The sequence below is a fragment of the Passer montanus genome, unplaced genomic scaffold (assembly GCF_014805655.1).
Source record: "Passer montanus isolate IOZ18808 unplaced genomic scaffold, ASM1480565v1 scaffold160, whole genome shotgun sequence".
NCBI lineage: Eukaryota > Metazoa > Chordata > Aves > Passeriformes > Passeridae > Passer > Passer montanus.
The window spans coordinates 704,827-728,743 of record NW_024363161.1 but is presented as its reverse complement, the minus strand read 5'-3'; the positions used below and the strand labels follow the sequence as shown (position 1 = coordinate 728,743).

General features: G+C 52.4%; 1 protein-coding gene across 1 annotated transcript in view; it reads left to right on the top strand.

The window, feature by feature from the left end:
- IGSF21 (immunoglobin superfamily member 21) overlaps positions 1–23,917 on the top strand; it is a 45,460-nt gene that overhangs the window by 3,149 nt on the left and 18,394 nt on the right. The window contains exon 2 of the mRNA XM_039703170.1: positions 21,746–21,858. Coding sequence (XP_039559104.1) covers positions 21,746–21,858 — 113 coding nt within the window. The remainder of the gene's footprint in view (positions 1–21,745; positions 21,859–23,917) is intronic.

Here is a 23,917-nt window from a genome sequence, read left to right as displayed (position 1 = left end):
GCTGTTTTAGCGCCCTGGGAGGGATCAAAGTGTCGAGTTCCTGCAGATTTCCAGCGCCTTTATCCCGGTGGGATTTGCTTCGGCTTCTGCTTCCAACCCCAGCCGGGGAAAATCTTTTTAAAAAGGGAAAATTTAAGTGTCTGAAGCTCCTGGGCTTTGCAGGGAGCTGTCCTTGGGGATATTCTTGAAAAACCCAGCTTGGGAAAAGCGCTTTGCAGTCGGGGTTTTGCCTGGAATTCTCTCCCCTCTGCATTCCCCCCGGAGGTTTTCCTGGCAGGGGTTTTCCCAGCTGACAGGGAGCGCCCCAGGTGGAGCATTCTCCAGCCTGGAAAATGCGATTTTCCCTCGTTTTTGGAGGGAAAACCCAGCGTGGAGCTTTCTCCAGAGTGGTGAGAGTCACCTGCTCATGTTTCTTTGGAATTTGGTGGGAATTGTGTCCTGGGGGAATGAGGGAAAAGGAGGAGCAGGGGTGAAATCCTGCTTTAATTCACCTGCAGGTGCCAAAAATCCACCCCACATTCCCGCTGTCCTTTCCTGTTCATGCTTTTCCCATCAAATCCCGCGTTCAGCTCTTTTCTGGGAGTTTTCTCTCCCATTTCCACGAATCCCACATTCCCACGGAGCCTCTCCAGGTAAATCCAGGCCGCGCAGCCCCTTCGGAAAATCCCCCTCGCTGTGCTAATTGCCCTTTCCCAATTAGCCCAATTTCCCTCCTCCCACCAGCTGCGTTTTGGAGCCGCCACTTCCAATCCAGAGCTCGGGGAAAAGCCGCAGCTCCGGCGAGGATCTTCCCTCTCCTTGTGCCTTTCCAGGATAACCGGGATAACCTTCGGGAAGGGAAGATATTCCCAGCTTTACTGCTCCCTGGAAAGGCTCCTGTGGCTGCTCCCAGAGCGTTTCCAAAGTCCTCCAAGCCCAAATTCCCTTGGGATTATTGGCATCCTCCAAAACCCAATCCCGGGAATGTTGTAGGGTTTGGCTTAGGAACGTCGGTGCCCTTTGGCCTGGGATGAGGGATTCTGATCCAGGTGCTGGGACCCTGGAGCTGAGCAGCCCCTGCCCTGTGGGGGCTGTCAGGTATTCCCAGCTCCATCCATGGGCTCAGCCTTGGAATCTTGGGATGCTTTGGGTGGGAATTCCATGGCCAGGGACAGACCCCACTGTCCCAGGTGGCTCCAAGTCCTGTCCAGCCTGGCCTTGAACATTCCCAGGAATCCAGGGACAGCCACAGCTCCTCCGGGAAAGCTGTGCCAGGGCCTCGCCTTCCTCACAGCCTGGAATTCCTTATCCAGAGCTCGGGGAAAAGCCGCGGCTCCAGCGAGGATCTTCCCTCTCCTTGTGCCTTTCCAGGATAACCGGGATAACCTTCGGGAAGGGAAGATATTCCCAGCTTTACTGCTCCCTGGAAAGGCTCCTGTGGCTGCTCCCAGAGCGTTTCCAAAGTCCTCCAAGCCCAAATTCCCTTGGGATTATTGGCATCCTCCAAAACCCAATCCCGGGAATGTTGTAGGGTTTGGCTTAGGAACGTCGGTGCCCTTTGGCCTGGGATGAGGGATTCTGATCCAGGTGCTGGGACCCTGGAGCTGAGCAGCCCCTGCCCTGTGGGGGCTGTCAGGTATTCCCAGCTCCATCCATGGGCTCAGCCTTGGAATCTTGGGATGCTTTGGGTGGGAATTCCATGGCCAGGGACAGATCCCACTGTCCCAGGTGGCTCCAGGTCCTCTCCAGCCTGGCCTCGGACATTCCCAGGAATCCAGGGACAGCCACAGCTCCTCCGGGAAAGCTGTGCCAGGGCCTCGCCTTCCTCACAGCCTGGAATTCCTTCCCAGTAACTCATTTCAATTTCCCCCCTGGAATTGTGGAGCCATTCCCTGTGTCACATACATTCCCAGGAATCCAGGGACAGCCACAGCTCCTCTGGGAAAGCTGTGCCAGGGCCTCACCTTCCTCACAGCCTGGAATTCCTTCCCAGTAACTCATTTCAATTTCCCCCCTGGAATTGTGGAGCCATTCCCTGTGTCACATCATTCCAGGCCCTTCTGAACGGATCTTTTCCATCTTTTCTGTCAGCTCCTTCAGGTCCTGGAAGGCCAAAATTGGGTCAACCCAAAGCTTCTCTTCTCTCCAGGCTGATCATTCCCAACTCTCCCAGCCTTTTCTTGGATCACCCTGGAGCCTCCTCTGGATTTGCTCCATAGGGCAGAATTCCCAATTTTCCTGCTCTGGGATCAGCCCTAGACTTGGGAGGTTTCCGTGCCCTGCTCCAGGTCCTTCTCTCAGGGCTGCTCCATGTGCTCATCCCAGCCTGGATCCACCCTGGGATTGTCCTGCTCCCTGTGCTCATCCCAGCCTGGATCCATCCTGGGATTGTCCTGCTCCCTGTGCTCATCCCAGCCTGGATCCATCCTGGGATTGTCCTGCTCCACGTGCTCATCCCAGCCTGGATCCATCCTGGGATTGTCCTGCTCCATGTGCTCATCCCAGCCTGGATCCATCCTGGGATTGTCCTGCTCCACGTGCTCATCCCAGCCTGGATTCATCCTGGGATTGTCCTGCTCCATGTGCTCATCCCAGCCTGGATCCACCTGGGATTGTCCTGCTCCGGGTCCTTCTCCCAGCCTGGATCCATCCTGGGATTGTCCCACTCCTGTTCTTGTTAAACTTCAGGAGATTCCCATGGGCCACTCCAGGACTTTTCCAGGTCTGGAAGCCTGGAGGCTCCTCCAAACCATTCCAGGCCTTGCCTGGACCTTGCATCCCAAATCCATGGCTGGTCCTGGAGCATCCAGATGATCCCAACAGCCGCCTCTTCCTATGGAGATGTTTCCTGTGGTGGTTTTTCCCACAAAAATGCTCTTTCCTGCTGGGAATTCCTTGGCTTTGGAGTGCTTGACCAGCTCTCACCTCGTGCCCCAGGATCTGCTGAGGAAAAGCTCTCGGGATAAGAGTGGGGTTTTAGTGGGAATGCAGCTGAGCAGAGCCCAGGATCTTCCCGAGGCTCCGGCAGCGCTTGCCGAGGGAAAAGCTCTGCAGGGAGCTGGGAATGGGGCTGGGAGCTCGCCCTGGATGGCTGGGAATGGGCACAATTCCTACCTGGAACAGGTGTGGGGGGGATGAAGCAGCATCACCCCCTTGCAACTCCCAGTGATGGGATTTTGTGGGATTTTCCTCAATTTTCCAAGACAAATCCTCGACTTCGGCCACACCACATCCAGCTCTGTGCTCAGACCCCACAGAGAGGAAAAACGAGGGAAGGAGCCCCCAAATCCTTAATTTTGGGAGGCAGCTCCAGCCGAGCGAATTCCCGGCTGGCGAATCCCGGCGGGAGGGATGCAGCTGACGGCTGGGGCTGGAATCCTTCCCGATCCAGCTGCTCTCTGTGCCCTTTTGTTTGCTTGCGCGGCGCTGCCGGGCTCGTTCCGAGCTCGTGGCTGGCGCTCCCGTTCCATTCTCTGCTTCCCACTTTTCCCCTCTTTTTTTCCCAAAATAACCCGTCAATCACGGGCTTGTTTTCAGCGCGCTGGGGCCCGGATCCGGCGGGAACGCCAAGGGCGGGCGGATTCCAAAGGCAGGGATAACAACCCACGGCTGTTGTTCCCTCTTTGGAATTGTTGGTTTTATCAAATTAGGGGCTGGGGGCTCTCCAAAGCCTTCGGATCAGGGAAGGTGCTTCATTCCCACTCCCAGCTGGGATTCAGCTCCAAGGAGGTTGGGGGAACGCCAGGAAGCACCACAATTCCCAGTGAAGGGAATGGAGGTGGGACTGTGCCTCCACTGGGCCCTTCCCAGCCTCCAGGCCACAGATTTTGGCTCCTCTTCCTCATGTGGAAGATCCCACCTGGAGCAGAGGAGGCAGGGAATTTGTTTGTCTCCTGCCCAAAGCTCTGGAATAATTTCCCATTCCTATAATTCCTTGGTCAATATTCTTTGGGCAGAGGGGATTAAAAGCCCCTCTCCATCTCCTTGTGCTCGGGGATAAATCCTGAAGCTGCTTCTGATCTGGCCAGGACAGGGAAAGCGGGAGCTGGGAATCTTCCTTTGGGATGCACCTCCTGCTTCTCCACCTCTTCCTTCCCTTTCCAAGGATCTGCAGCTCCAGGGAAGGGCTGGCTCCAGGGAGAGGAGGAATATTCCTTCGTGAGGGGAGTTTGGGATCAGAGGGATGGATGGGAGGAAGGGTGAGGAGGGATCTGCTTCCTCATGGTCTCCTGTCCATGGAAATGCTTTTTTTGGGGACAAATTCCATGGATAAGCCTGGATTTATGGGTAGAATGTTGCTTTGGAGGCCACGCGTGCCAGGCTGGTCCCAAGGTGGGAATTGCTCCTGAAACTGGGACCTGGAAAGGAGGGAAGTGATGGAAGGGACATTTTTGGGCAGTGATTGTCACCATGGGATGTTCTGGCATGGATTTGGGAATCTCTGGCTCTTCCTGGCGGGACTGGGACAGCAGGAGAAGGGCACAGAGAATCCAGCTCAGCAAATTCCAGCAAAATCCTCAGGACTGTCCTGATTTTGGGATAAGGGGGATGCAGATGGGCTCTCTATGAGCCTCTTGTGGAGGTGTTCCCCTTCCTCATCCTGAGTTCTCCATGGCTCCATCTTTCCTTTGGAAAAACCCCATGGATTGGGTGGGATTTGCCTGGGAAGGGATTTTGATGGGATGGAAATTCCCAGCCCAGCTTTGCCCCTCTGGAGGGAGCATTCCAAAATTCCAGCTCCAAGGCTTCGGAAGATTCCAAGCCTGGATTCCTGGACCAGGATTTGGGATTCTCCTGCTGCTCCGTGGAGAATCTTCCTCCTTTTTTTAGGCCTGGCCGCCCCCGTTCCCTGCGGATGAAGCTGCACAAAGTGTGGGAACACAGGATCCACGTGGGAACACGGGATCCACGTGGGAACACGGGATCCACGTGGGAACACGGGCTCTGCCATTCCACCCTCTGCAGTTCTGGAGCATCCCGAGAACCGGGGGCGGAATTTGGCTCCTTTCCTGGCCTTCCTCCTAAAAATAAAGCAGGGAATGTTGGATTACGGGAGGACCCCGTGACTTGGAGAGGGGTGGGAGGGTTTGGGGGGCTGGAAAGGCCAATGAAGCTGAAATATTCCCAGGGAACTGCTGGGGAGTGGGATTTTCCATGGGGGATGGATGGATGGAAGGATGGATGGATGGATGGATGGATGGATGGATGGATGGATGGATGGATGGATGGATGGATGGATAAAAATAGATCCACTGTGTGGGATTTTCCATCCGGGACAACAGGCTAAATCCATTGGGGAGTGGGATTTCCCATGAAGGATGGAAATGCTGGATCCACTGGGGGATGGGATTTTCCATGTGGGATACGAGGCTGGATCTGCTGCTGGAAAAGCACAGGCAGATCCTGTTCCAGAAAAGATCCAAAGGATTCAATTCCCACCAGGAACAAGGGTCCCAGAGAGCCCATCCTGCATGGAAAAGCCTCCAGCACTCTGGCTCCACTCGGAGTCCTTCCCTTTGGAATTGGATAATGAGATGTTTTCCGTGAACGCCAGCTCCTGGTGACCCTTTTGAAGTTCTGTTTGCATCTCCCTGAGTTATTCCAGCTTTTTTTCTGTAGGGAAGCGCTTTGTGAGGAGTGGAGATTATTTGGATTCCTCCTGAATTTCTGCCATAATTAGTGTGGGGATTGGGAGGCGAGAGGAGCTCACGGAAGCACTTCCCAAATGAAACCTTCCCTTTCCTTGGAATTTGCAGGGTTGTTTTTATTTAGGGCAGGAAAATCTGGGAGATTCCATGTGGGAGAGAGAGGGTTTGGGCAATGGGATGGTCGGGATGCTCCCTCTGCTCTTGGTTTGCATGGATCACGCTCCAGATCTGCTCCAGATTTCCCACCAGGAGAAAAAAAAGTGTGAAAAAAATCCTGGAGTTTTTAGGCTGAAAAGATTTGATTGGAATGATTTTATCTTGGGGGGAGGGAGGAAATGGGAATAGGGAGCACTTCCAGCCTAGAAAATGAGTTGGGAATGGGAATGCAGAGCACTTCCAGCTTGGAAAAAGGAAATGGGAATGAGAAAGGAAAACACTTCCAGCCTGGAGAATGGAAATGGAAATGGAAATCACTTCCGACCTAGAGAATGGGAATGGGAATGGGAATAGAAATATAGGGAGCACTTCCAGCCTAGAAAATGAGTTGGGAATGGGAATGGAGAGTACTTCCAGTTTGGAAAAAGGAAATAGGAATGAGAAAGGAAAGCACTCCAGCCTGGAAAATGGAAATGGAAATGGAAATGGAAATGGAAATGGAAATGGAAATGGAAATGGAAATGGAAATGGAAATGGAAATGGAAAGTACTTCTGACCTAGAGAATGGGAACGGGAATGGGAACGGGAATGGGAATGGGAATGGGAATGGGAATGGGAACGGGAATGGGAATGGGAATGGGAATGGGGAGCATTTCCAGCCTGGAAAGTGGGATGGGAATGGGAATGGAGAGGACTTTCAGCTTGGAAAATGGGAATGGGAATGAGAAGGGAGAGCACTTCCAGCCTGGAAAATGGGAATGGGAATGGGAATGGGAATGGGAATGGGAATGGGGATGGGAATGGGAATGGGGAGCTTTTCCAGCTGTTTAACATCCCAGGCACTCCTCTCAGCCCCACTGAGCAGGAAAACCTCCCGCATTCCCAGCCTCTCTTCCCGCCCTCCCGGGAGCACTGAATTAAAGGAATATTGGATGATCCCACGCTTGGTTATGTTTTATTAATGCCGAGCCTCGGCCTCCCAGCACATCCAGAGGATCTGAGGCTCTGCCGGCCGTTTGTCCCTCTTTTCCAAGGTCTGGCTGCCACTGTTATTCCCAATCCCACTCCTTATCTTGGCTGGTAGGCCAGGCTGGGGTCTTCAGGAACAGGAGGGAAATTTGGGATGAAAAATGGGAATGTGTGGTTTGTCTGAGGATTCTCTGTGTCCTGGAGGGCTTTGGGATGGGAGTTTTGCAGCAGGAATAGGGATGGATTTGGGAATAGGGATGGATTTGGGAAAGCCGAGTCATGGACACCATGTGGAGCCATGGAAAAATCTCCTGATTTTCCAGCTTTGCTCCATCTCAGGGGTGGGACAACCCCCAGAATGTTAGATTTGAGGGAAAAGATCCCAAATAATGCCAACATTCCACGAGCAGATCTAAAGGAGGAATCAGGGCCGGGATATTTCTCCATCAGCCTTTGGGATCAGCGGGAAAAGCCAAACATGGATAATGGGACAGCTCTGGAAGTGCTGGGAGAGGGAAAGGTGCAAATTAGCAGTGATTTCCCAGGAGAGCAGGGATGGATCGGGATTAAGGGAAGAGCCCCAAGGAGATGGATCGGGATTAAGGGAATAGCTCCAAGGAGATGGATCAGGATTAAAGGAACAGCTCCAAGGAGATGGATCAGGTTTAAGGGAACAGCTCCACTCCAAGGAGATGGATCGGGATTGAAGGAAGAGCTCCAAGGAGATGGATCGAGATTGAAGGAAGAGCTCCAAGGAGATGGATTGGGATTAAGGGAAGAGCCCCACACATCCTCTCCATGGAAGGAGGAAGTGTCAGGAATCAGCGCCTGGAGTCGGGGCTGGAAGAGGGAGCTGTCTGTTAATTCCATTAGGGATGCAGAATTACCGGGAGAGCAGAGGGATTATCAGTCACGGAGTGTGAACCTGGAGGAGAGGAAGCAGTGATCACAATCCTTCTTTGTCCAGGGAATGGGGCTGGAGAGAACGGGAAAGATGGAGCTGGGTGAGGTTGGGCCAGGGAGATCCTGAGGAATGGGATCACAGCGTTCCCAAGGGATGGGATCACAGCGTTCCCAAGGGATGGGATCACGGCTGTCCTGAGGGGTGGGATCACAGCGTTCCCAAGGGATGGGATCACAGCGTTCCCAAGGGATGGGATCACTGCTGTCCCGAGGGATGGGATCACTGTTGTCCTGAGGGATGGGATCACGGCTTTCCCAAGGGAGGGGATCACGGCTGTCCCAACAAATGAGGGAGAGTTTGGATATGGCTGCCCCTTGTCCCTGTGGCCTGGGAGAAGCATCTCCAGGCCAGGGCCAAATTCCAGAGCTGGGAATCCTGGTGGGCATTGTGGTTGTTTCCATGGGGGGTCTGGAGGAGTCTGTCCCAAAAATCCAATCTGTCGGACCCTGAGGCCACACAGCCCTTCCCTTCCCTTCCCTTCCCTTCCCTTCCCTAAAAACCTCCAGAACATTCCTTCAGGGATACCAAGGATTTTCCAGCTGAGCTGAGACCCTTTGGGGCTGATCCAGGTGCCCCAGGCACCCCCCAGGTCATTTTTTTGGGCAAAAGCCGCACATCACACCCGGAATTCCAAAAACAAAGTGGATTTTGGAGCTCCTGGGACTCCTGCATGGACTGGTTTTATTTTTGCTCTTTCTCTGCCTGAGGTTGTGCCTCCGGAGAAGGAGTTCAGAAGGGAAAAATCCCAAAATATCAGTAACGATGATCCCTGCCCGGTTCCTCCGGGCAGGAATCGATGGAAGGAGCAGAGATCGCCCGGAGCCGACAGCTGGGAGGGAGGGGGGATCGATGGCTCCTCGTTTGTCACCAATCAAAAATCTGGGATAATTGGATTTCCTGCAAGTGGAGAAATAAATCAGGGAATTCATCATCCAGGTCAGGGTCACCCCTGCTCCAGGGCCACCGAGGTTTGGGAAAACCTTCTTGGAACTGGTGGGAAACCCAGGGGGGGCTTCCAAACTGAAACCTGCTGACTTCCCTGAATGGAATTAATGATTTTCCCTATTTTTCCCATCCCAAGCCTGTGGGTCTCCCGATAAAGCTGGAAAAAGAGGAGTTTTGGGGAGGACTGGGGAGTTTGTGGTGGGAAAATTCCTTCCTGGGGTTATTTTTGGGGGCAGGAGAACCTCTGATAACCCCCTGCTGTTTTTTCAGGATGGGATTTTTGGGATGTCCAGATATCCCCTTGCTGTTATTCCAGGATTTTTTGGGATCTCCAGATATCCCCTTGCTGTTATTCCAGGATTTTTTGGGATCTCAAATAACCCCCTGCTATTATTTTGGGATGGGGTTTTCTGGGATCTCTAAAAAACCCTTATATCTGGAATAAAATATTCCAGATTTTTTTTTTTGAGATCTCTAATAACACCTTACAGTTACTCCAGGATGGGATTTTCCTGGATCTCGGATGAACTGGAAAGGACCTTGCTTTCCCCTTCCCAAGTGGGGAAACTGAGGCACGGAAAGACCTGGAACCATGGAATGCTTTGGCTTGGGATGGACAGGGACATTTTCCACAGGTCATTGTTTCAACCTGGACTTGAGCACTTCCAGGGACAGGGAGCAGCTCCTGGCTCCTTCCTGCTCCGTTGATTATTCCCACTGGGATTAACTCCAGCAGGGATTAACACCCCGAGCTGTGGCTTCCCAGAATTGGCTGCTGGTGCCATAATCCCCATCCCCACAGAGCTGGAACAGAGGGAAAATCCTCAGCTGCTGTCAGCAAATCCCTCCCAAGGCACCAACTGAGCTCTGCCAGGGGTTTGGGATTTTTTCCCCAATTTTCCAACCCTCAATTCTGGTTTGGGGCTCTAAAAAGGAGCACCGGGTGCAGTAATTCTCTTTTTTTACTCTGGGATTGCATTCCTGGGATGGATTTTGTACGGCAACACCATCTGGGGATAAAATCCTTTATCCCAGGTGAGGTTTTCCATAATCCTGGTGCCCAGGGGTGGCATTCAGAGGGTGCAGCTTCCTGGGAAACTCCAGGAGCATCCGGCTGGTGGGAATCTCTTCCTTGTTGGGATGCAGAGCTGAGCTGCTGGAAAAGGAGGGCTGGGAAATTGTTGGTGTGGAGGAAAATCCCATTTCCAATATTTTCCAGTGCAGGATCAGGATATGGCCTCTCTTTCTCCTGCCACACTTAATTCGGGATTAATTCCACATCTGCACACGGAGATCAGATCCCGCTGTGTTTTCCGTGGAGCTGCGTGATTAAAAACCAGGGAAAAGCAGAACGGGGGGAATTTTCAGCCCTGGGACACCTGGACATTCCGGTTTGGAGCGTTAATCCAAGTTAATCCAGGTGTTGAGGAGGCACCATGTTCTGATGGAAGGATTTTAGGGAATGTTGAGCTATTCTGGAGGCATTCCATTGTATTTGGTGGTCGGTGGTCGCTCCCGCTTGGTAAAATTTGGATTGTAGGAAAAATCCCTGCCTGGTGAGTTTGGGATTTGCTGGGGATAGACAAAACTCCGTGGAAATGGATCGGAGAGTGATCCATGGGGCAGCTGGAAAAAATAAGGAAAAATTGGGATTTTTTTTAACAGTTCTCAGGTTTCACTGGGATCTGCTAGAAAAATGAGGAAGGAACTCCTTCCTGGGATTTATCAGCAGGAGGGAATTCCTGCCCTGCAGCCCAGACTGGGGCTGGAAGCACTTCTGGGTGGAACACTCAGGAAAATCCAGCTGATGTGGAGGAAACCCACGGGCAAGCAGGAAATCCTGCAGGAACAGCGTTTGTTTATAGGGAAAAGGGAAAATTTGGGATGAGAGGCAGCACCTCCCACCTGCCGGGCCTCGTTTGCCCAAAATCCATTGGCTTCATCCCATGGAATGGCAATAAAATCGGGGAGCGACCGATTGGGAGAATTCTGCTTTAGTTAACTTGGGGGGAGTTGATTGGCAGCTGGGAATCAGCCCTGATTTGCATATTTGCATAGATGCAAATGAGGGCCGTGATCTCCATTTATCAAACGAGGTGTCTCAGACCCAGCCTGGCCCTGTGGAATTTTTGGCTCTGTTATGGTTCCAGCAGCTGTTCCAACATCTGGGGAGAGGCCACGAGGCGCCGGCGGAGCCATCGCTCCAAATTAGGGATGGTGCCAGGTTTTTGAGGGAATTTGGCTCTGCTGGATTCACCTTCCCACCTTTCCCGGGATGAGGCATCGTTTTGGATTCTGAAAGCACCCAAAATGATCCAAACAAAATGAAAAATCTGGAAAAATCCTTAAATAATGAGGAAAAGCGGTTAATGGAACAGGAGAAATGACAGCGGAATGATGACAAACGTCTGGCTCTTCCCAAAATCCCGATCCAACAACCCAGGAGCTCTTCTCAAAATCCAAACCCACTGACCCATCACAGGCTCTTCCAAAAACCCCAACCCAATGACCCACCCCAAGCTCTTCCCAAAATCCCAACCCAACAACCCATCCTGAGCTCTTCCTGAAATTCCCAACATCTTCCAAGCTCTTCCTGAAATCCAAAGCCAATGACCCATCTTGTGCTCTTCCCAAATTCCCAATGACCCATCCCAAGCTGCCGCTTTGAGCAGCTGTGGGAGCTCCAGTGGGGTGTCCAACATTTTATTTTATGGGAATATCAGTGGGATGAAGATGTGGAGATAAAATATTCCCCCCTCCAGCACTGCCGGGGGGGCCGAGGGATTTTATGGAAACATTGGAAGGGGAAAGTGGGGGAAAAGTTATAAATAAAACTTCCCAGCGCTTCGGTAAATGCTCCTAAACATCCTTCCCATCCGGAGATAAATATTCCATGTGTGATTTACAGCCCTGCATTCCCAGGCTGTGTGGGCAGGGGGATAAAATCCCATAAATCACTGGGAATATCAATGCAGCCACCACATTCCCGCTGATAAGCAGCGTGGGCCGGGAAAATCCATCTTTTCTGTGCCAGCTGCGCCTTGACAGAGTTGATTTAGGGAGTTTTGGGATTGGGAGGGGCTTCCCGAGTCTTGGGAAGGTCTTGGATCCTTCTTTGTGTGTTTTCATGGAGAGGGATTCTCTTCTGCAGGAGTTCTGTTTTGGGAGTGTTGGGATTTTGTCCCAAACAGAAAATAATTCCCACCCATCCCAGGGAAATACTGCCCAAATCTGACAGATCCTGGCTTTCCAATGGATGTTGCTTCCCTCCTGTTTTTCTTGTGTTCACCCCCAAATCCTCACTTTTCCAGCATCCCTGGTTTTGTTCCATCAATCCCAGGGACATACTTCCCAAATCCAACCAACCCTGATTTTCTGGTGGCTGTTGCTTCCCTCCAACCCTGGTTTTCCTGCGTTCATCCTGAAATTCTCACTTTTCCAGCATCCCCCGTTTCGTAGCCACTGGATTTATCTCCTGGGATGGGCGGGATGCAGTCCTTAGATCCACCATGGAATTTAATCTCTGAGCATCCAGGAAATCTCTGGATTTTTGGGATGAGGGATCCCCTTAACAGCCAAATGATAATTCCAAAGCCATTCCGGGCGTTTGTAGCAGGGCCTGGTCTCCCTCCAGCCAAAGCCGTCACGCTTTTCCCTCCAAACATCCATCTTTTTCCTGGAACGCCGCATTCCCTGTGGATTTGTGCCGGAGATGTCGAACAAGCACGAAATCGACGCCGCGAGCCAAAGCCAAGCCGGGAACGGGCTCCCTCATCCCGTGCTCCAATGAGCCGGAACAGCTCCGAGGAGCTTGGGAAAAGCCGGATGAAGACGTTCGAGGATTTATTCCAGCCCATGCCCAAGCCACAGAGCTGATTCTGACGGCCCGGTCCCACACGGATTTGTTTGTCGGGAGGCGCACGGCAAAGGCGGAAAACGCTGGAGTTTTCCTGGGATTTACTGGGTGTGGAGAGAGCTGGATTTGAGTCATTGTGGGAAGGAAACTGGACAGGGAAAAGTGGAACTGTGGGAAGGAGGAGATGGAAGGAGGATGGAGATTGGAATCAGAGAGATGGGACACGGCACCACCGGGAGGCTCCCAAATCCCAAATTTCCTGTGGCCTTTCCGCTCCCAAAGTGCCCAAACTCTCCCTTTCCATCTGAATTCCTTTATTGTGCTGAGGTTGTGCTGATGGAGATGAAAATCCCACGGAGCTGCAATGTTTGGAATGCTTCTAGCCCAGCAGGATCTATTTGGATCTCATTCCTTATTTTTCTGCTGCGTCTGGAGCTGCTGGAATCGCGGAACCAATCCCACACCTCCAGAATATAAAAGTGACTCCGGAGCTCATCATGAGAAGAAAACCAGCCCAAAAATAGATTTTTCCTGAAGATCCATCAGTATCAATCCTTGGGAAGCCCTCGGGTGGTATTGGAGATGCTTCCCATGGACACAAGGACATTGGGAATCATGGCACAGAGCAAATTGGGAATTAATCCTTTTTCTTTGGCTGGGATATTTTGGGATATCTTTTCTTTGGGATATTTTGCTTTGGATGAATCTGGGATTTAAGGAAAAAGGGAAGCTGGACAATGGTTAAAAATTCCCTCTCAATGGGATTTAGGTGTTGAAATCCTTGGAAGCTGGATTCGGGGGACTGGTTTTATCGTATTTTATAAAAATAGGGAATCATGGAATGGGTTGGATTGGAAGGACCTTAAATCCCACCCCAGTCCCTGCCATGGACAGGGACACCTTCTCCTATCCCAGGTTTCTCCAAGCCCAACCAGGCTTCAGACACTTCTAGGCATGGAGCAGCCTCAGCTTGTCTGGGCTGAATTCATCCAGAAAACTCCATCGTTCCATAATTCCCACAAGGTTTGCCCATGGAATGTGACAGGAAACAGCCCCCGGGGCCCCGGCTTGAAGTGGTTCCCTCACTTCATCTTCATTTGAAAGGGGCTGGGAGGCCAAAGGATCTGCTCTCAATCCATGGATTGATCCAAAGGATTGATCCAAACCATTGATTCCCATCACAAAGAGGCCTGGGACACATCCATGGGGTCTGGCACGTTCTGCATCCCACTAATTAGAGAAAAATGGGCCCAAAGCATGGGCTGGATGTCCCCCTGCTCATTCCATAATTTTCTCCTGATCCATAAAAATTTAGGAGCTGGTTTGGTCCGGCAGCCCCGCCTAAGGAATAATTCCAGATCCAGCTGCGGAATCGTTCCCTCCCACTTATGGAAATGAGGGAGGGAAGCGGCGCCTAATGAGATGTTTGTGAGGGAAGAGGAATTTTAATTACTGGCTCTTAATTGTCTGCTCGGCCTGTTAATATCCCATTTTCCCGGGATTAATGCCATTCGCTCCCTGCCAGCCGGGCTCTTCCTCGCCCGGGGGTGATGCCAACTTTCCCGGGTTTATCTGGGGAATATGCCCGTTTTCCAAAAGCCAGGATGACTTTTGGGAAGGCAACAGAGGGGTTGAGGAAGTTTGACCCTGCTGGCGCTGAGCTGGTGGATTTTTGGGAAGCAAAGCTGAATATCCAAGGAAAACTCAGCACAAGGCTCCCCCAGTCCATTTTTCCCACTTCCCAAAGGCCCATTTTCTTGGAAGCGTGACGCCGACTCCGGCTGTCATGTCCCATTCCCTGGCTGGTGGTAAACCCGTGCCAGACGCTTATTCCCGTTTAAATGAGAAATAAAATCCTGCCGCAGCTTTCCAGGAGGAAAAGCTCCGGATTCAGCAAAATTCCACCTCTCCGGATGGGGCCGGCTGGGAATTCTTTGCCCTTGGAGTCCTCCCGGGTTAACAATGAGAGGCATCATCATATTCCGACTGTAAATTGTCCTGGAATGTCATAAATAAGGCATGGCCAGAGCCGGGGAGGGAGCGGGAAGGAATTTGCTGCGTTCCCAAGAACAACTGGAGCTGCTGAATTTTTCATGGACAAGATGTTGCAAAGTGCCGCCAGTCAGAGCGCATTCGGTTCTTGCGGATCCAGGGGTTCCATCCCCAGATCCGCCAGAGCTGCAGACGTTCCACGGTCAGGAATTTGTGGGAGCACTCCCGGCTTTTTCCAGGGGAGTTTGCACCCCTTTGTATCCCACCTAAAGGGGTGAAATGTCTCCTGCTCTCCTTAAATCCTGGGGATTGTGGGATATTGGCTGGTTAAGGGAGCGCTGGGGTCTGTTTTCCTGTTCCCTCCTGGTTTTCCCATCCCAGCCCAGCCCTAGGAAAAGGGAGGCGGAGGAATGGGAGGGAATTATGGATAAGCCCCATTAATCACTGGCTAATTAAAATGATGAAGTGTTCATGTTGTCACCGGCTCCTCGAGGATGCTGGGGACATTCCAGAGGGGGCTGGAGCTGCTGGATCCCAAGAATCCCCTTCTCTGGCTCCACCCCAAGCTCCCACTCCGCTCTGATCCGCTGCTGCTTCCAAGGACCCTTCCTAAAAGGATGGGGAGGGGTTGGACTTTGGGGACACGGAAATGGGAAAAATCCATCCTCAGCTGGGGCTGCCCCACCCTGTGATTTGTCCAAACTTGGATGGGACTTGGAGCAGCCTGGGATAGTGGGAGGAGTCCCTGCCCATGGAACAGGATGAGCTTTAAGGTCCCTTCCAATCCAGTTGCAGAATTCCACTGGATTGAGATTTTTGGAAAGCACTGGGAGCCAAGCCCAACCAGGCTTCAGACACTTCCTAGCATGGAGCAGCCTCAGCTTGTCTGGGCTGAATTCATCCAGAAAACTCCATCGTTCCATAATTCCCACAAGGTTTGCCCATGGAATGTGACAGGAAACAGCCCCCGGGGCCCCGGCTTGAAGTGGTTCCCTCACTTCATCTTCATTTGAAAGGGGCTGGGAGGCCAAAGGATCTGCTCTCAATCCATGGATTGATCCAAAGGATTGATCCAAACCATTGATTCCCATCACAAAGAGGCCTGGGACACATCCATGGGGTCTGGCACGTTCTGCATCCCACTAATTAGAGAAAAATGGGCCCAAAGCATGGGCTGGATGTCCCCCTGCTCATTCCATAATTTTCTCCTGATCCATAAAAATTTAGGAGCTGGTTTGGTCCGGCAGCCCCGCCTAAGGAATAATTCCAGATCCAGCTGCGGAATCGTTCCCTCCCACTTATGGAAATGAGGGAGGGAAGCGGCGCCTAATGAGATGTTTGTGAGGGAAGAGGAATTTTAATTACTGGCTCTTAATTGTCTGCTCGGCCTGTTAATATCCCATTTTCCCGGGATTAATGCCATTCGCTCCCTGCCAGCCGGGCTCTTCCTCGCCCGGGGGTGATGCCAACTTTCCCGGGTTTATCTGGGGAATATGCCCGTTTTCCAAAAGCCAGGATGACTTTTGGGAAGGCAACAGAGGGGTTGAGGAAGTTTGACCCTGCTGGCGCTGAGCTGGTGGATTTTTGGGAAGCAAAGCTGAATATCCAAGGAAAACTCAGCACAAGGCTCCCCCAGTCCATTTTTCCCACTTCCCAAAGGCCCATTTTCTTGGAAGCGTGACGCCGACTCCGGCTGTCATGTCCCATTCCCTGGCTGGTGGTAAACCCGTGCCAGACGCTTATTCCCGTTTAAATGAGAAATAAAATCCTGCCGCAGCTTTCCAGGAGGAAAAGCTCCGGATTCAGCAAAATTCCACCTCTCCGGATGGGGCCGGCTGGGAATTCTTTGCCCTTGGAGTCCTCCCGGGTTAACAATGAGAGGCATCATCATATTCCGACTGTAAATTGTCCTGGAATGTCATAAATAAGGCATGGCCAGAGCCGGGGAGGGAGCGGGAAGGAATTTGCTGCGTTCCCAAGAACAACTGGAGCTGCTGAATTTTTCATGGACAAGATGTTGCAAAGTGCCGCCAGTCAGAGCGCATTCGGTTCTTGCGGATCCAGGGGTTCCATCCCCAGATCCGCCAGAGCTGCAGACGTTCCACGGTCAGGAATTTGTGGGAGCACTCCCAGCTTTTTCCAGGGGAGTTTGCACCCCTTTGTATCCCACCTAAAGGGGTGAAATGTCTCCTGCTCTCCTTAAATCCTGGGGATTGTGGGATATTGGCTGGTTAAGGGAGCGCTGGGGTCTGTTTTCCTGTTCCCTCCTGGTTTTCCCATCCCAGCCCAGCCCTAGGAAAAGGGAGGCGGAGGAATGGGAGGGAATTATGGATAAGCCCCATTAATCACTGGCTAATTAAAATGAAGTGTTCATGTTGTCACCGGCTCCTCGAGGATGCTGGGGACATTCCAGAGGGGGCTGGAGCTGCTGGATCCCAAGAATCCCCTTCTCTGGCTCCACCCCAAGCTCCCACTCCGCTCTGATCCGCTGCTGCTTCCAAGGACCCTTCCTAAAAGGATGGGGACGGGTTGGACTTTGGGGACACGGAAATGGGGACAATCCATCCTCAGCTGGGGCTGCCCCACCCTGAGATTTGTCCAAACTTGGATGGGGCTTGGAGCAGCCTGGGATAGTGGGAGGAGTCCCTGCCCATGGAACAGGATGAGCTTTAAGGTCCCTTCCAATCCAGTTGCAGAATTCCACTGGATTGAGATTTTTGGAAAGCACTGGGAGATGAGAAATCTGGGAACGGGAGCACTGGGCCATCTCCATAAATAAATCTTGGATTTCCATGCGGGATGGAAGGAGTCAGGCACCCAGAGAAGATGTGGAAGGGGCTGCCTGTGCTGCTGGGATTCCTTGGAAGGCTCCATTACTCCAAGGCCTTTCCTTGGGACATTCCCACCCCATCCCATCCCCTCCCTCCCCTCCTCCCCAGGAACCTCAGAGAAATTCCAGCTGCTTGTGCTTCACCCCTGACCATTCCCATGGAGTTTGTGGGCAGAAATCCCCATGGAATGCTGGAATGGGCTGGAAATTGGGTTTTCATCCAGCATCCCGCACTTCCAGGGCTGGAGCAATTCCTGCCTCATCCCTGGGAGCTCTTTTGTAATTGGAAGCACCGAGCTTGTTCCAATGCTCTCCTTTATGAACGCGTCACTCCCGATTTCAAAGGACATTTCCTTTATCCCTCCCTTCCCCCCTCCTCCCCCTCCTTCCCTTTTCCCTTTTTTTAAATCCCCCTTAAACTGGACGGTGCCAGAATTCCCAGCGATTGCCAGCAAAAATATCCTCTCCTCCCCAGGGCTGCCATCTAATCAGAGGGATGAATTTCCAGAGGGCTGAATCCGATCCGGGGGAGGCCCGGCCCGGCATTCTCTGGAAAACCTCGGATTGAAAAGAGCAAAGGGGAAGCGGAGCGAGGCTGAGAAGGGGACGCAGATAAAGGGAGGCTGATAGCGCGAGGGATGACTGAAATTTGGGATGGGCTCTTCCTTTTGGAAGAGTTCTTCCCACCCAGCCGTTCCCGTCACAGCCGCTTTGTTCTCCTCAGTAAATCCCAAAAAAAAGGAGCCGAGGGAGGCTTCGGAGCAGCGCTGGCACCTGGCAGTTGTTCCCTGTCGGGAGGGGAGGATGAGGGATGGGATTCGCACGTCAGCCACAGCCAAGCAGCGGGGTCTGGACGGCTCCATCTGGATTCCTGCTTTATTTTCCTTTGTTTTCCCGCTTTTCCCCCTCCCCTCCACGCATCCTTGGCCGGCTCCTGTGGGGACTCGGCATCTGTTTCCCTCTCCCTCTTCTCTCCTTCTTTTCCACAACTTCTGGACTGGTTTTGCTCTGGATTTGAGCAGTGATGCTCTTGGAGCATTTGAATTTTCCCCTTCCTGCCTTTTCCAGGCCCAGTCAGGGCTCTGGATCCTGATCCCACAGCACCGGAGCAATAAATCCTGCAGCTCCAGAGCTTCCAAGCAGGAGAAGCTCGGGTGCATCCAGTGGTCCCACCCTGATGTTTTTAGGGACGAAATGTCTGGATTTAAGGCCCAGCCAAGCCAGAATTCCCAGGAGTATGGGTGGAAGCTGCTCCCAGTGCCAGTTCTGAGTGGTTTTCCAGCACATGGAGGAAGCAGAGAGGGGAAAAATTCCAATTTTGGGGGATTTTTTTGGCCACCCAGAAGATGCAGGTCAGGGATGGGTTTGGAGGAGGATTTCCTTGGAAAAAGGCTTGGATGGGTGGATTTGCTGGGATGGCTGGGGCCATCCCAAACTTGTTCCTTTTTGAGTTTAAAAACCCACCAAAAATCAGGGATTGGTCCAAACACCACCAAAAGCCTTGGCCGGACTCGTATGGGGGTGGATCCCTTTCCCATGGAAGTACACGGGTCTGGAAGGGAATAGCTTGGGAAGAGGGTTGGAAAACATCGGAAAATGCTGAGCTGGGAACTCCTGGATCCCATGGATAGAGGGAAAATCCAATTCCCACTGCAGCTGGGCTGGGATGGGGATGGATCCATTTCCCATGGAAGTGCACAGGTCTGGAAGGGAATAATGTGGGAAAAGGGATGGAAGACATCCAAAAATGCTGAGCTGGGAACTCCTGGATCCCATGGATAGGGGGAAAATCCAGTCTCTGCTCTGGACTGCAATGGGGATGGTTTTGCATGGAAGTGCACAGCTCTGGAAGGGAATAATGTGGGAAGAGGGATGGAAACCATCCAGAAATGCCACTCCGGGAACTCCTGGATCTCCACATCCCACGGACAGGAGGGAAAATCCAATCTTTGCTCCAGCTTTGCCAGTTCCTCCCTGGCTCCCTTTAATCTCCGGTTGATCCGGGGGCAGGCAGGAGCTGCGATCCCGCCCGGGGCTCCGTGGAAAGGCAGGAGCTGCGGTCCCACCCGTGGCTCCGTGGAAAGGCAGAGCTCTTCCGCACGCACGGAGGCTCCATCCCGGATTCCTCGGGGCGGATCCTGCCGCGCTGCCAAGGATTTGCTCATCCCCCACCCTCCCCGCCGCTTTTCCGTGCCTGTTGCTGGTCCCGGCGTTCGGAAATGTCAAAAGCCGAGCGAGGGGAATCGGGGCAGCCGGAGAGACCTCGGCTGCCCTTCCTCCCTCCCTCCTCCTCCTCCTCCTCCTCCCGTTCCTGCCTTTTCCATCCGCACAGCCCCGAATCCAAGGGGCCCTCGTGCAGCCTTGGCAATCGCAGGGATTTAATATCCCGCCCGGGGCTCCGTGGAAAGGCAGAGCTCTTCCTCACGCACGGAGGCTCCATCCCGGATTCCTCGGGGCGGATCCTGCCGCGCTGCCAAGGATTTGCTCATCCCCCACCCTCCCCGCCGCTTTTCCGTGCCTGTTGCTGGTCCCGGCGTTCGGAAATGTCAAAAGCCGAGCGAGGGGAATCGGGGCAGCCGGAGAGACCTCGGCTGCCCTTCCTCCCTCCCTCCTCCTCCTCCTCCTCCTCCCGTTCCTGCCTTTTCCATCCGCACAGCCCCGAATCCAAGGGGCCCTCGTGCAGCCTTGGCAATCGCAGGGATTTAATCCCCGCTTTAGGAACAAAAATAAACCCTGGACAGGCAGGGAGAGGCTGGAAAGGCGCCGGCCCCAGGCGGACAGGGAGTGCTGGCCAGGATTTGGGTCAGTCCCAGCCAGGAAAACCAGGATTTTGGGATACAGCATCAAAATTCCCTCATTCCAAGCATCATTTGGGGCTGAAAAGAGATTTAACCCTCAGCCCTACCCTCAAACAATCCCAAAAATCCACTTTTCCCCCCCGTATTTCCTTGTGCAGAGCTGTTCCCGCAGCCCCCCAAAAGCAGCACAAAACGGGATTTTCCGGCTTTTTCCCGGTGTTCAATATTCCAGGCCACGCTGCCCTGCTGCCGCAGCCGGCACGTGTTCCCGGAGCGTGTTCTCCCGCAGGTCGTGCCTGGGATTTATGGCACAAACACCTCCAAGTTGTTTTACAAGGAATGCTGAGCCTCAGGATCACCGCCTGGGAGGCACAAAAATCCCGGGAATTCACCTTCTGCCCTCGCAGGGCATCTTCCACAAAGGAATCTCTGCTTTCCTGCCCCATTTCCAAACCTGCTCCTGTTTCCCGGACTTTTGCTCGGCTCTTTTCCCACCTGGTGTGAGGAGAGATTAAAAAAAGAGATTTTTCAGTGGGTGGTTTTTGGGTGGCAGAGCTGTTCCCGCAGCCCCCCAAAAGCAGCACAAAACGGGATTTTCCGGCTTTTTCCCGGTGTTCAATATTCCAGGCCACGCTGCCCTGCTGCCGCAGCCGGCACGTGTTCCCGGAGCGTGTTCTCCCGCAGGTCGTGCCTGGGATTTATGGCACAAACACCTCCAAGTTGTTTTACAAGGAATGCTGAGCCTCAGGATCACCGCCTGGGAGGCACAAAAATCCCGGGAATTCACCTTCTGCCCTCGCAGGGCATCTTCCACAAAGGAATCTCTGCTTTCCTGCCCCATTTCCAAACCTGCTCCTGTTTCCCGGACTTTTGCTCGGCTCTTTTCCCACCTGCTGTGAGGAGAGTTTAAAAAAAGAGATTTTTCAGTGGGTGGTTTTTGGTTTGTTTTTTTTTTGATGTCCCAGTGTCAAGCAGGGCAGGATGCCTGGGATTTGCCAGGCTGTCAATCCATCAATTCCCAACAGCCGCAGGAAAGGCAGGAAAATAAACCAGGAATGCAATTCCTGGCCCTGCTGCCCCCCTGGCTGCTTCCCTCTCCCGATTTCCCAACAAATCGAGGGGAAAGAGGGAGAAAAGGGACGGATGGAGCTGCCCGGGCTCTGATTTTCCTCTGGAGCGAGGCTGGATCTGGAATCCGGCTGTGGGGAGATGGGGAAGGAGCTGGAAAACCCTCGGGTGGGGGTTGTGCATCCTCGGGGGAAGGTGTTGGGGAATTCCCATGAGGAATGAGGAATTTGGGAAGTTTTGTGCAAGCACGGGGCAGGGAATGGGGAGAGATGATGGAGCCCAAAGGGAAGCTGTAGGCAGAGCAGGAATTTGCAGTGGGAATGGTGGCCGCTGGGATTTTCTGAAATTCAGGAAGGATTTCCTTCAATTTTTGGCTTTTTTGGGGTTGTTTGGGATGGCTCAAACCCATCCCTGTGAGGGGTCAAGGCTTTCACTGGGAACTAACAGTGCCATTAATCCATAAAATTCCTGGAAACCAGCAATTCCAAACTTCCCTGGGGCTCAGCTCTCTTTCCCTGTTTTTTTTCCCCACTTTTCCAGGATATCTGACAGTCAGCATCGAGCCCCTGCCCCCGGTGGTGGTGGGAGACGCCGTGACCCTGAAATGCAACTTCAAAACCGACGGGAAAATGCGGGAGATCGTCTGGTACCGGGTGAGCTCCGACCCCTCGGGAATGGGAATGCGCTCGGGAACAGAAGGTCAGGGCTGGACCAGGCAGGAAAGGCAGCCGGAGCTCGGGCTGATGGGAATAGCAATTCCAGGAGGAGGAGCGAGGCAGCTGGGCTGGCCTGGGAAATGTGGCTGGGAGGGATGCGGGATGGATTTGGGATCATCGGGATTTGGGATTATTGGGATTTGGGATCATCGGGATTTGGGATTATCGGGATTTGGGATCATCGGGATTTGGGATCATCATTGGATTTGGGATCATCATTGGATTTGGGATCATTGGATTTGGGATCATTGGGATTTGGGATCATAGGATTTGGGATCATCATTGGATTTAGGATCATCAGGATTTGGGATCATCATTGGATTTGGGATCATTGGGATTTGGGATCATTGGGATTGGGGATTATCGGGATTTGGGATCATTGGGATTTGGGATCATCATTGGATTTGGGATCATCAGGATTTGGGATCATTGGGATTTGGGATCATCAGGATTTGGGATCATCATTGGATTTGGGATCATCAGGATTTGGGATCATCATTGGATTTGGGATCATCAGGATTTGGGATCATTGGGATTTGGGATCATTGGGATTTGGAATCATCATTGGATTTGGGATCATAAGATTTGGGATCATCGTTGGATTTGGGATCATCGGGATTTGGGATCATAGGATTTGGGGTCATCATTGGATTTGGGATCATCAGGATTTGGGATCATCATTGGATTTGGGATCATCAGGATTTGGGATCATCATTGGATCTGGGCTCCACATGGAGCCCTCCTCTTTTTCTTTTTGGAGTGGCTCCCAGGTGGGTTTAGGGATGGCTCAGGATTGGGTTGGGGTTTGGAGTCGGAGCTGAGGTTGGCGCTGCTCTGCCAAGAGATTGGTGGGTGGAAAATGATGGGGAAAAGAAGGAATGGGGGAAATTTGGGATATCCGGGTCTGGGGAGAAGTTTGGGGTTCTTCATGTGGAGCTTTCAGAAACAAAAATTACCCTGTTCCCAACATGTTTGGGAATTTGGGATGTTGAGCAGGAGGGAAGCTCCTGGCTGTATTTGGGAAAGGGGGGAATTTGGAACCTGGCTTTCTTTGGGAAAGGGGTGAATTTGGAACCTGGCTTTATTTGGGAAAGGGGGGAATTTGGAACCTGGCTTTATTTGGGAATGGGGGAAATTGGGGGCCAGTTTTATTTGGGAAAGGAAGGATTTGGATGTTGGTTTTATTTTGGAAAGGTGAATTTGGGGACCAGTTTTATTTGGGAAAGGGGCATTTGGATGTTGGTTTTCCTTGGGAAAGGGGGAATTTGGGGACCAGTTTTATTTGGGAAAGGGGCATTTGGATGTTGGTTTTCCTTGGGAAAGGGGGAATTTGGAGCCTGTTTTTATTTAGAAAAGAAGGATTTGGATATTGGTTTTATTTGGTGAAGGAAGAACTTGGAGGCAAATTTTCTTTGGGAAAGGAGGGATTTGGAGCCTGGTTTTATTTGGCAAAGGAAGGACTTGGAGGCTGGAGCTGCCCCTGGATCATCGTTCCCAAGCCTTGATCCAGCTTCGGGTTCATCAGTCCTGACCTTTCTCCAGGGAAATTTGGGATAAGATGCCAACCACAATTGGTTTTATCCAACAAAACCTGAAGTTTTCCAGGGAAAACTCCTGGAGGAGGCAAAGAGAGGGCAAGGAGTGCCAGTGACATCAGATGGAGCAGCTGGGAATATTTTTCCTTGGATTCCCATCCTGTTCCTGCTCCCTGAACAAGGAGCTGCTCTTCCCTAATGCTGTCCTCCATTCCCAGGTTTATAAACAGGGAAAAAGGATGGGTGCAAATCCGACTGTTGGAACTCTTCCCTAATGCTGTCCTCCATTCCCAGGTTTATAAACAGGGAAAGGATGGGTGCAAATCCGACTGCTGGAATGTGGTGTGTGCACAGGAACATCTCCACGGAATCCGAGATGGATTTTCCTGTAATTATTTATGGATGGACCCCTAAACGCTGGACAGGCAGGGAATAGAACCCCAAACCTGCCCCGAATCCAA